This window comes from Zingiber officinale, chromosome 4B, assembly GCF_018446385.1.
Source record: "Zingiber officinale cultivar Zhangliang chromosome 4B, Zo_v1.1, whole genome shotgun sequence".
Lineage (NCBI taxonomy): Eukaryota > Viridiplantae > Streptophyta > Magnoliopsida > Zingiberales > Zingiberaceae > Zingiber > Zingiber officinale.
Window position 1 is genome coordinate 110,875,006 of NC_055993.1, and position 12,380 is coordinate 110,887,385.

The 12,380-nt window shown below is 34.8% G+C and overlaps 1 protein-coding gene across 2 annotated transcripts; it reads right to left on the minus strand.

Moving 5' to 3' along the window:
* Positions 1–590: 590 nt before the first annotated feature.
* On the minus strand, positions 591–11,973 carry LOC121976046 (sister chromatid cohesion protein PDS5 homolog A-like). Of its 2 annotated transcripts, XM_042528035.1 has the most exons (13): positions 11,588–11,973; positions 10,334–10,537; positions 10,038–10,219; positions 3,015–3,141; positions 2,746–2,937; positions 2,448–2,481; positions 2,242–2,348; positions 2,027–2,091; positions 1,899–1,950; positions 1,706–1,804; positions 1,593–1,630; positions 1,361–1,426; positions 591–1,273 (listed from the first exon to the last, which is right to left on the minus strand). In XM_042528035.1, the coding sequence occupies exons 1-13, from the start codon at positions 11,684–11,686 to the stop codon at positions 955–957; spliced, it is 1,584 nt and encodes a 527-aa protein (XP_042383969.1). In that variant the 5' UTR covers positions 11,687–11,973; the 3' UTR covers positions 591–954. The 2 variants fall into 2 exon arrangements, with proteins under 2 accessions (XP_042383969.1, XP_042383967.1); XM_042528033.1 differs by having other exon boundaries at positions 2,242–2,481.
* Positions 11,974–12,380: the final 407 nt, after the last annotated feature.

Below are 12,380 nucleotides of genomic sequence, written 5' to 3' on the forward strand. Positions count from 1 at the left end.
ATAAATAAAGAGAAACTTTATCGAATGACCCTTTACATAAAAGTTGGAGATAAATCAAGAGACACTTTATCGAGTGACCCTTTACATAAAAGTGACCCGCAATATATTTCACATACGTTAGGAATCGATCCTTTGACCCATTACAATAATACCACATGTAAAAACCAACTGTATTAGTCTGTAGTCCGTGTGAACATGCATACTCTCATGTATATCATTGGAGCTGCACTCTCTCTGATATAGCATTTTGAGAAAATATAAGTAGTAATGATTAGAAAACCCTAGTGAGAGTGTTGAGATATTTCAAACATGCAATGAGCTATAGATTACACTACTTGAGATATCCAAATATACTAGAGGGATATAATGATTCTAACTAGATATCGAATAAATCCATGAATGGTTATGCTTTTACCTTTAGAGAATGAGTAGTGTCCTAAAAGTCCTCAAAACAGACTTCTAGGAATCAAGCAGTGACAATCCTATATATATTGACTAGAGATCCTAAGATTACATTTCAAAAGAAACAACTAAACTACAATAAAGAACAAACTACTTTTCCATATGCAAACTTAACATCAAGTTGGGTTTTCAAATTCAAATTTCAAGCTTGATGACATTCTTTAAGGTTGAATCTCCGCACAAGTAATTGTAACTGCAAGAAGGAATATTTGCATCCTTCAATGTAAATAAACTAGCAAATATAACTGAACTGAATAAAAACAACAAAAACCAATCAGATTAAAAATCATCTGATGCTACAACTCCTTGGAGTAATTGGATAGAGACGAATAAACCAGACAGCCTGAAACAAGTTCAGTGACCAAAATGATTATAAAATTTGAAATCTTAACTCTTAAAGTATGCCCTTGCGCCTTGCAGTTCTCTTCGCTTTCTGCTTTCCCTGATGGAGCCAGGCTCTCCTTTGCAGGAGATGCCTCCATTTCTCCAATCTTAGCTGTTCTGTTTTTGGGGATTTAAACTCGTCTTTGGTTCTCCACCACTTGCATTCAGGGAAGGTATATCCTTTGGTTTTTGATCCAGTTTAGTGGATTCATTCTGTTTACTTCTCAGTATGTCCTCATCATTGAACAAAGGCTTCTGTTCAGTGAAGCCAAGTTCAGTGACTTTGCTTCTAGGTTCATGCATATCCTTGAACAAAGGCTTCTGTTCAACCTTGGGAGAAACATCTTCCATCAACTTAGATTGGATAGACCTTCCAACTTTAGGTGGTCGGCCTTTTCGCTTTGGCAGTTCAGAACTGGCAACAGTACTGAAATTTGAACCAATAGCCATGTAAGGGAGTTATCCAGAAAGTTCATCATCATGCAGTCAATATGTTTAAAGAAAGTTAATTAACCTCTTGATCACTGTCTGCACATTTGTTTCTCCAGCTGTAGAATTTGATTTTGTGTTTACCGCTTTGCTGAGATGTGAAAGATCCAACGAGAATGGATCAGATAAAACAAATAGGTCATAAACAATTAACATCTTCAATAATAGCAATAGCTATGCAATCTAAAGATGGACTTATGTTATGCATATCTTTGAAATGGAAAACTCATGCAATAAAAATTCAAATTAACACGTACTTGTCCAAAGAAGCATCAATAGCATCTTTTGCATCATCCTGAAGAAAATAAATCTGCTGAATTAGACCTCAAAAAATCACACGGCTAAAATGATATTGGGCAAAACAACTTACTGCAAAATCACACGTTGGAGATGTTCTTATTTCACTGGCAAACATCCAACGCTCTTCCTTGAGCAAAAGTATCTCCACGTCCCCATCATCATATAAGACCTGAAAATTAAAACAAAATTTAGTATGCTAACAAACAAAGAAGAAGAAAAAGAAGCAAACCCATTGAGGATTCACAATTCAAAGTGCTCCACACCTTATGTTTTTTAGTGACGTGATCATACTCCTTAATCGTGCCAGTGTAAAACCTGAGGATCAAACAAATGGAAAATAATTTGTTTAACAATTTCTAACTAAAATATATACATATATATAAAAACTCACTGCTGATCATCCGGCCACCATACTTGAATTCTATCACCAACTAATCTCTCATCCAGTTTTCTTATCTGAGAGTCAGAAAACTGGGTCAACACTATAATATTCAGAAGCCAAATATAACAAGCATTACCATGAAAGTGATAAGGCATAAAGATATTAGCTGTGGGATATCTTCATAGATAAGGGCAAGCAAGAACAGAAATTTACTGCACAAATACCTTCTTCCTCGTCTCTCCTGCAACATCTTTCTCTGAGTTCTGCTTTACAGATGAAACTTCCCCAACAATCTTACGCTTTGCAGCTGCCAGCATTTTTGGTTTTGTTCCTGAATTATTTGAGCCATAAGAACAACCTACTTTTAATCTAAATTTATCAGAACTCTCAGCCGGGTTTAGTCTTGGAGATGTAATGTTAAGAGTCTCACCATCTGAGCCCTCTCTCTTTGTATTTGCTAGTTCCTAAACAACAAAATGCAGTATGTCATTTAAACAAATTAAATAGCCCCTTAGCCTAATTTATAATGTCTTAGTTTACATTTACATGCAATGTCCAGGCTATCACAAAAGCTATTAACATTTAGAAACCCTGTTCCTTGTGTGGAAATGTTCACTTTAATTTCGAACAGTGCCTTAGGATGCTACAATTAGCAGCTATAAACATAAAAAGTAAATGCATTAAATAGGAAAGGTCTCAGCCAATATCTAGATAAAAGACTGTCACACCTTAACATTGGCAGAATTTACGGCATTTTGCCCTCCAAAATCATAATTTCCTTCGATTATGGAAGCAACAACTTTGCTGTAATCTTTTAAGCAAACCCTTGGCTTAACAAATTTCCCTAAATATGGTTTTAGTTTTGAGGCACATGCTGTGATTACTCTTTCTGCGAGCTTGTGAGCAATTGGTAATGTGTTCTGAGCAGAAAAGCAAAAACATCAGAAACTGTCATAATGGTTTATGGATAAAATATGGAATTAGGGCAATATTTTACTTTATTATCAATTTTAACAACATCCAAAAGGCAGAAGAGAAGTCCTTCTGAGATGTAATCACTTTCTTCCAATAAAACTGTCATAATGGTTTCCATGGAAGAAAAGATGCTCTCACTATGATTTGGCCTGAAAGTTCAAGAAAGAAGATAAAATTATACAGTAAGAGAATATAGACATGACACAAGCAATGATCATAGTAGGCAAAATGGAGCAAAAATGAATTAGAAGCAAATAGGAACAACATTAAACTAGAGCTTATTGTCATGTTATCAAGTGGATATAGCGCTCACATAGGAGAATAGGAGGAATATTGCTATCTATAGTCCTTGTTGCCTAATTTGGAAATCACAGGCCCTATAAGGCACTCCTTTCCCACTCATCTGGGGTCGATGGGAAGAGGTATGCATTCTAAGAATGAAGGAAGGTCATGGGACTGGTAAGAATAATCCCAGAACATCAACTTCAAGAATTCCTGGACACTTTAAGTCAAGGCTGCACTCTTAGATGAGTACTCACTTTGTGCCAAATGGAAAGTGTAAGACATTAAAAAAATAGGAAAGAACAAAAAGGTTATGCTCAAAACTGAATGATATTAATGAATAACTAAAACAAATTATTGATCATCATCTAGAAGAAATGAAATTTCATGCTTTGCATTAATAATGTGAATATTAATCAAAAATCTAGAAAGATCGTATTTATCTAAGTAATATGTATATATTTAATATCTGAAATGTTTATCACTTGCAAAACAAGTGCTTTAGTTAAAAACATAATAAGTTAACCAAAATATTTATGTAAGTAATATGTATACAATTAATACCTAAAATGATTATCACTTGCAAAACAAGTGCTTTAGTTAAAACATAATAAGTTAGCCAAAATGTTTATGTAAGTAATATGTATATAATTAATACCTAAAATGATTATCACTTGCAAAACAAGTGCTTTAGTTAAAACATAATAAGTTAACCAAAATGTTTATGTAAGTAATATGTATATAATTAATACCTAAAATGATTATCACTTGCAAAACAAGTGTTTTAGCTAAAACTTAATAAGCTGACCAGAAAATAGGATAGCTTGGGTTTAAGTTAACGTGGTTCAGTGTAAATCAATTCCAATGAACCAATAATATTTTCTTAATTATGCAGGATGCACCTTGCTGCCTAAAGAGGGACCACCATGTCCAGTGTGCTATTCAATCCCCTTCTAAATCCACCTTGGTGGTTGCATATGTGACCTAAGCAGCCACTTTCAAAAACCATGATTAGATAACTCCATAATAGTAAGGTATAACTAAAATGTGATGGGGAATAATAATGAATCTCACATAGTTACACTTAAATCATCAATAGTTATGATCATAGTACGTTGTATTAAAATATTCAAGCATTACTAGAGTACAAAAGTATCCGATTTTCAATATATTTGTACTAAATAATTAGTATGCAATCACTATTTAATAATAGAAATGTCATGTTGATATAAAATAATTAACAAAATTAATCAGATTATCAATACTTTCATTTCATATGGGACCATTATTAACATGTAGTTATTAATAAATAAAATTTGTTTACTAACAATTTCAATTTATTTATAGAAATAAACCATGTCATTATTGGTCGTTAGTTAATAATACATAAGGCAGCCTTCAAGAATTGAGTCTTAGAGAAAACCAACCCTCAATGCTCCCATCCCCCCCAAAAAATGTTTGTGCTTCCCACCGCCACCAAAAAAATATATGTCCTGTGCCAACTAGCAAGCTTTGTCCTTGCCTATGTGGTATGCCACTTTTGCCAATGATTCATCTCCAACCAAGCTTCCACAAGCATCTGCTTATAGTCCAACCCACCAAATCCAAAGCTTTGTTTTTGCCTCTGCCAAAAGCAACATTGAGCACAAAGTTACCCAATTTCAACATCTACTTATAGTGCACCTTCTCCCCCTTTCCCATTCCTTTTTCTATACCTTTTCCCTTTTCAGGTTGATTCTAGTTTAATTTTATTCAGTTAGGCAAGCTAGTTCTCATATTGGGTATATTCCACTATCTCTTCTGATGTCTTAGCAATGCTTTGTTAGTTGTGCAAATTCTAGAGACTGAACAGGCCAATCCTTATCCAACTTGTCCAATCCGATGAATGATTCGCTGACATTTCAAAACAGGAATACAAAGCTATGGAATTACATATGCAACATGACATTACATATGCACATATAGCCAGCCATCATAAAGTACTTTATAGAAATATATTTTAGAAACAAGTCAATTGTCTTAGCAGGTACCAGGGCAATGACTGTCCAAGGCGAAAGGCAATGGTTGAGAGTCTTGAAAGCTTAACAATACACCTAATGAGAAAAATAAGACGAGGGATGAAATTTTTAATTAATTAGATAGAGATCGACAACAATCAATCCTAAAGTACTCAATTTGTGGTTGGGTTGATAAGGAGCAGGTGGTGGTGTCAATAATGCAAATTAGGAAAGAAATTGAAGAATTATTCAAAATTTGATACATTTGTAGCAAATTTTAAATTTAATTTTGTCGTTTGGTAATTTAGAGTCAATTAGCATTTTCCATTATGATATAAATAGAGAATAATTATAATACCAATTAAAAGTCTAGCATATTTTTTATTTAGAATATTTATTTCGACGTTTGTTGTCAAGTCAGGTTTATAAAAAAAGTCCAAAGTGTGCATTTTTTTCATCTTTGAATTAATACAATTTCCAATTTGTTTCTATGTGTGAGTGTGTTTCCCCTAAGAGTGTTCCTTCTTAATAAGGGGTTCATTTCCTTATTCACTCATTATGCTACACCAAGCGGACCTGGGTCGATTCAATACCTCCTCCAAGCTTTCTTCTTGCGATTCTCTTCCTCATCATCCATTTTCCCCATCACATTTGCCTGCCACCTCCACCATTCCACCATTTCTGCTTCACTCTTTCCCATTACTATTCATCTCCACCACAGCCTCCAACTATGCCTTTGTCTATATCTTCCACCGCTTGCATGTGCACCTCAAAACCCTCCTCTGTCCAGTCACCATGATCACCTACAATCTCCTCTAAGCAAATCGACATCCTCCTCTCCACTATCCACCTACCACCACTTCTCCAACCTCCACTGTCAGTAAATCCACTACTATTTTGGTTGCTCAAATTATGACCAATGATATCTTTGTCTATTGCCACTCCTATTTGCATATCTAGATTAGGAGATCCTTAGCTCCCTTTCCACCTATCATCAGTCACAAGCTCATGCTACTATAGCCAATTTGACACCACCTATGACTCAATACAAGTTGCCTCAAATCCGACTATCTCATCGTCATTGGTGCAACATGCACCCAACAACACCACTAGCAACACATTATCGCCTCGGTCGCACACTCCCTCATGTCGGTCATGATATCATCTCTATTCCTTCTATACCAAAGTCAATATCAAATTAATTTGGATATAATAAAAAAAACTTTGTATTTTTTCATTTTAAAAAAATCTTGTAATTCACATTTTAGTCCTAGAGAATCATTTTTTGTTGGAGTTTACCATTCCTTTGACTCACCACAAGATCTTACTTGTGTGGGGACTTCGTAGCATAAACTCTACGGCAAAGAGACTTCAATCAATCTAGTAATATTGCTCTTTCTTTAAAAATGACTATTGTTCTAATTTAGCAACTAGTAATTTTATGCATTGCATGTTTTCCCTACATTACATTTATTCCAATCATCATCTTTTTTTAGTTTATTGCTTGTTTCATAACATCTTTATTTATGAAGTTTTTTGCCTGGTTTATCATTATTTCCTAAGTTTCGACTTTATTTCCTTTAATTACTTGCTTTTATCATTATTTCCACATTAATCATGACGAAAAGGCCAACTAACATAAAGGTAAACAGTAAGTGAGAGTTTGAATAAGATGAGCTTAAGAGCCTCCAATCTACAGTGAATGATTAGAAAGGCCTAAGGTTTATGTTACTAGCCTAATCAACGAACTAGTAAAGGACAAGACTCTCAAGTCTACCAATCATACATCATATATAACTTCCTGATAACCTAGGCATCATTCACATCGAGACCATCATTCTATCCTTGACGAAGAGAGGATCACTTTCTAGATACTCAAGCCAGACCTAAGTCTAGACCATAAATAGATATTACCCAAGTCAAATTGGACGCCCCTAATTCCAATGGTTAGCTATACCTAAAGACATTTCTTGACTAGGTAGCCAAGATTAAGAACTACTAGTATAGCATGACCCAATCCAAACAAGCACCGATTTGCAAAACCAAAACTCATAATTTCGGCAAAGAAGTCCTTGTGGATCAATATAAAATAATTGAACATAAACGTAATTTAATACCTAAGCACATATAAAAACTTACATATGTGATGCAACCCCAAATTAAACCCTATGGAAACTCTTATCTAGTTCATCATTGAATTAAAACTGAAATTTAACAAGTTAAATTATTTTCTTCAAACTCGATCAAAGAGTTCTGCTAGAAGGTTGAAGAGATTTAAGTCCCTAGAAAAACAAAAAAAAAAGCACATCATTCGATGCTTTAATGACCATAGTAAGGATCATGTACCATCAAAATGCCCACATAGAGTATGGCCTTAGAATAGAAATACAATTCTAAGGACAAAGAGACATACCTTCCAAATCTAGGTAGTGGCGAAGAGGTTGAACCCTTTGACGAGTTCCACGAACCTAAATGGACAGAAGAAGAGACTATAGGACTCTACGTACTATGTCGTATGCTTTCTATGCCCACATTAAACAACATATGGAAATCAAACAACTTCCACACATAGGCAATATGCAAAAGTGTTAGAAAATGTTTATCGACAATGGTTACACAAAGGTATTTGGTTCTTGTTGAGATGGATCCATACAAGGACAAGATGTAGTGCAATGAGCACGGTCGCATGTCACCCTTGGTTAGCTCTGGCTTTACGATCTCCTTATTACTCACTAACAACAACAACAACACCCTTTATCCCACCGAGTGGGATCAAATATATGGATCCTCCTACGTCATTGGATTCGATCCCCTACTATATCCTCTTTGTTACTCACTATGAAGAGAAAAAAAAAATCCACTCTTTAAGACACAAGGGGAAGAATGTCCAATTGTGCCTGCTAAGCCTAGCAAACCTGAGTCTAACCCTAAACCAAGCTACCCCGATCCTCAAAATAATCCCTCTACCTTCTCATACAGTCTCAATTTAAAGAAGGAAAGGAGTTAAGAGTCATGGTACCATTAGTAGCCTAGGACCTTGCAGTAGGCCCTAGCGAGTTACCAAAGGGCCTTCTAATATGGGTTGAAGGTTCATCAACCTATTGAATTGTCAACTGAGAATTTTATTGAGCACGTCAGGGACATCCATGCAAATATTTGGAAGGAAATTGTATTGAGTAATGGGGTTTATAAAATTCAAGTTGATACACATAGTGATGAGTATAATGTAAGGGGTTATATATTTGTCCATATTCACCCTAGATGCTTTCCTATAAAATACTTTAAAAAGTTTCATGCTCACTCCTCTTGTTCATTCTTTTGAGAAAAATTGGTACTAATGCATATGTTATTAACTTGTTTGTTAATTTGAACAACATTCTAATTTTCAATATTGAGGACTTCCTGTCAATAGTGGGGCATCCGATCCTTCCTCTTATATTTTGATTTATCTACAGGTAGTGTGAGTATTGGTTCCTGCACTCCCAACGATGACAAAGCTGTCTCATCGAATAGAGCATGCATCATGGACTCTTAGATGGTGATATCTCTAAATGGAAGTACTCATAGGTACCTAGTCCATTGGAAATGGTTTCCATAGATTGAAACACTTGGACCACCAAGGATGAGATTCGACATCTTTCCCTTGAGCTTCTTAAAGAAATAAAGAGGCACACCCACCACTTCGCACTTGTGTGTAGCACTGCGAGGCCTGACTTGGACTATTCTATCTCCCAACTTGACACAAGTTCTTGGTGGGGCACAAAAATTATGAAAGAAATTGAAAATTTATTTGAGATCAACATGTCTGCAACAAATTTTAAATTAAATTTTAACATTTAGTAATTTAGAGCCAATTAGCATTTTCTATTTTGGTAATCAATAGAGAATAATTACAATCCAATTAAAGTCTAGTATACAACAAAACAACAAGTCATCCTTATCCCACAAGGTGGGGTCGGCAATTAAAGTCTAGTATATTTTTCTTATATAGAATATTTGATTCTATGTTTGTTGTCAAATCGAGTTTATAGAAGAAGTCTTAGAGTCTTGTAATTTATTGTTAAATTAATATAACTTCCATTTTCTCTTTCTCTCTATGAGAGTTTTCCCTTTGGGTGAGGGGTTTGTTCCTTTTCCACGTGTTGTGCTACATCAATTGACCACAACACTTTCAATCTATTGGCCATGCTCAATCTCGGGTTATGTCAAACATAGCACAAGGTTAGACCGCAGATAACCCACAAGTGTAACATAACCCATGAACAATTTTTTTTATTCAAATATATTCATGTTTTCTTCCTAACATAATCTTAGTATAGTTAAAATCTTATCAATTTAGTTTTATTTTTCAAAAAGATATAATTTATTATCTTAATATTTTTTATTTTCTACCATTTTTATACTTAAAAAAGTTATTACAATCTCATTACAATTCGTGAGCTAGCCAAGCTTAGCGCAACACAGACCAATTATTCTAAGAGTCATGTTGGACCTAAGCTGATTCCATCGTAAATCATGCTTGGCACAACCCTATTGAACTAGGATGCCTTGACCTAGGCATGGTTCATTGACACCCCTTATTGTCATACATGGAAAAAACATTATAAAATACTAGAAATAATTGATAAATTCACAGAATATAATATAAGTCATTATGGAAGAACACAATGTCAATGAGGCAATTAAACAGATATAATATCTTACTTTAGTAATATAACAAACAACTAAGGCATTACTATTTGTTAAGATAAATGTGCAACCCTCACCGAATTGTTCTAAGGAAAATGCGGAACATATTCAAAACCAGAGCATCACATTCAAGATCCAACATCACAATAAATGATCGAACTTTGGCAAAGGTGTCAAGAATAGAAACCCTCTTAAAGAATGAGTCATTAGATATGTCATCCAATTTGTCAAGTGTGTCAACTATGTTCCCGAACACTTCCTGCATGATGGAAGCGAGAAAAAGTTACAGATAAATACTTGAAAAATTAAGTTAAATTTATGCTATGTAAAATAAATAATGTGCATGATATAAATGAAATTCATATTAATAGACCTTCATTAAATCATCATTATATGGAGCATCAGGTGCAGTGATTCTCATAATTTCATTTGTACATGAAGCAACTATCGCTTTCACATCTTCATTTGGATGCCTCAAAAGTTTCTTGTCGACCAACAAACTCATTGCAGGATGAAGCGCGTCCATAATTGACTGACTTGGTGCTTGATGGACTCTCATTAAGAGTTGCTCAGTTTGCTGAAATCAGAAGGCAACATCAAAGCAAGACCATGTGCCAAAGATAAACATTATTACAAAGTAATGTTCCCCAAAAAGATTGATACTATTAACTCAAGTGCATGAAAGAATAAAGCAAAGAACACTAAATATCATTCCTAGTTTAGCAACACACAATCAACGAATCGATAGATTCACTATATTGCAAAAATGCAATTTATTAAAAGGAAAGAATGCATTTTTCTTGCTTTAAGTGAATAACAGCCCTTTATTCAGCACTTATACTTCCTCATTGGGCAAGATGTGCATACGGTTATTGTGTGATTCACGTAATAAGTGACACAAGAGGAAATGCTACTTTGCAAGTCTTAAGTTAGTGTAGGAAGCTTTTAGATAACATCATGAACTTATGGATAATTTTTTCGTGCCAATTTTTAGATCTCAATTATCTCTAAATTAGCACAAATAAAACATTTCCAACAAAGTGACAATAGACTAGGTATATTTCACATCTCTAAACTGGCACAAAAAAAAACAATTTCCAACAAAGTGACAAGTATATTTCACAGCTCGAGCTTAACTTTCTTAAGTCTTATATAACTTTATGAGAATACAAAATACGAGTATAATTGTTGATAAAGTTTTGCACTTATTTAAATCTCAAGAAACTCCAAACCACTTATGAAAAATGAAAAACTTCCCGTACAGAAGCACAGATAAACTGTATTTTCTTACAGAATGACAAAGAAACATAGAAGTTCACTTAACCAATAAATCCAAAGCCACTATTAGATTGTTTAAGAAATTTTTCCATAGATGTCAACAAAAATCACAAAAAAAAAAAAAAAAAAAACGTCATGCTGAACACTCTACGAAGAATGCAATTGAAATTAGTATTTCGAGATAAGATGAATATGTGCAACCTTACCATCATCCAAAAAACGAGAAGATACAGCCAGAGATTATATACAAAATCTGATCAAGTGCGTAGAACACTACACGATGGATAAAACACAACCAAGCACCCGATTTTGAAACGTATAAAAAGGATGGTCTTGACGGGGGTCTTACGTCCAGCAGGGTGAGGAGATCGTCGACGTCGGCGGGAGGAGATTCGAGCTGCTTCCCGACGTCCCTAATATCGTCCACCAATTCCTTCTCGGTGGCCATTGCTCCGGCCTACGAACTTCGGGACTCGCGTTAAGATCAAAACCCTGGAAGAAGTAGAAACTACGGCGGGGGAAGGGGCGGCGAGGGTTTCGTTACATACGATGGAGGAGCGGAGAGAAGGAAAAAAAAAAGGTGGAATTCCGATCTCGCTTCTTCGCCACCCGTCGCGTCGCCTGCGATTGCTGACGCAGCCGTTTGAGTTTGTGGAGTGCGGGTGGGGGAGTGAAATGGAGAAGGGCGACGCCTTTTTATTCAGCGAAGCGCAGCGCAGCGCCTAGCAGGGGAGGGGGGGTTTAAGATTTGCCAATAGAAAGTTGGCAAATAAAATTAATAAATATTTTAATTTTATAATTGTTTGATTATTTTCCAAAACAATTATCTGCTTTCCAATCTTTCTGATTTAACTGAATATTAAAATCAAATGAGTTATTTTATTGTTTTGTTACTTTCCAAAAGCATTCATAATACAACTAATTTTTCATTAAAATAATATATATATATATATTATAATTTAATGGAAATTTTTGGAGGAAAATATAAAAAAAAGGCAAAAATAAAAAAGACCCCTTTTTTTCTAAATAGCCAAATGAGTGTTCCACTCTATTATTCATATGTGTATAATTATTCAACTGCCCTCTAATATTGTTCGAATTGTTATCTCCCGTCTAAATCTTGAGTTAGTTGGGTGCATTGT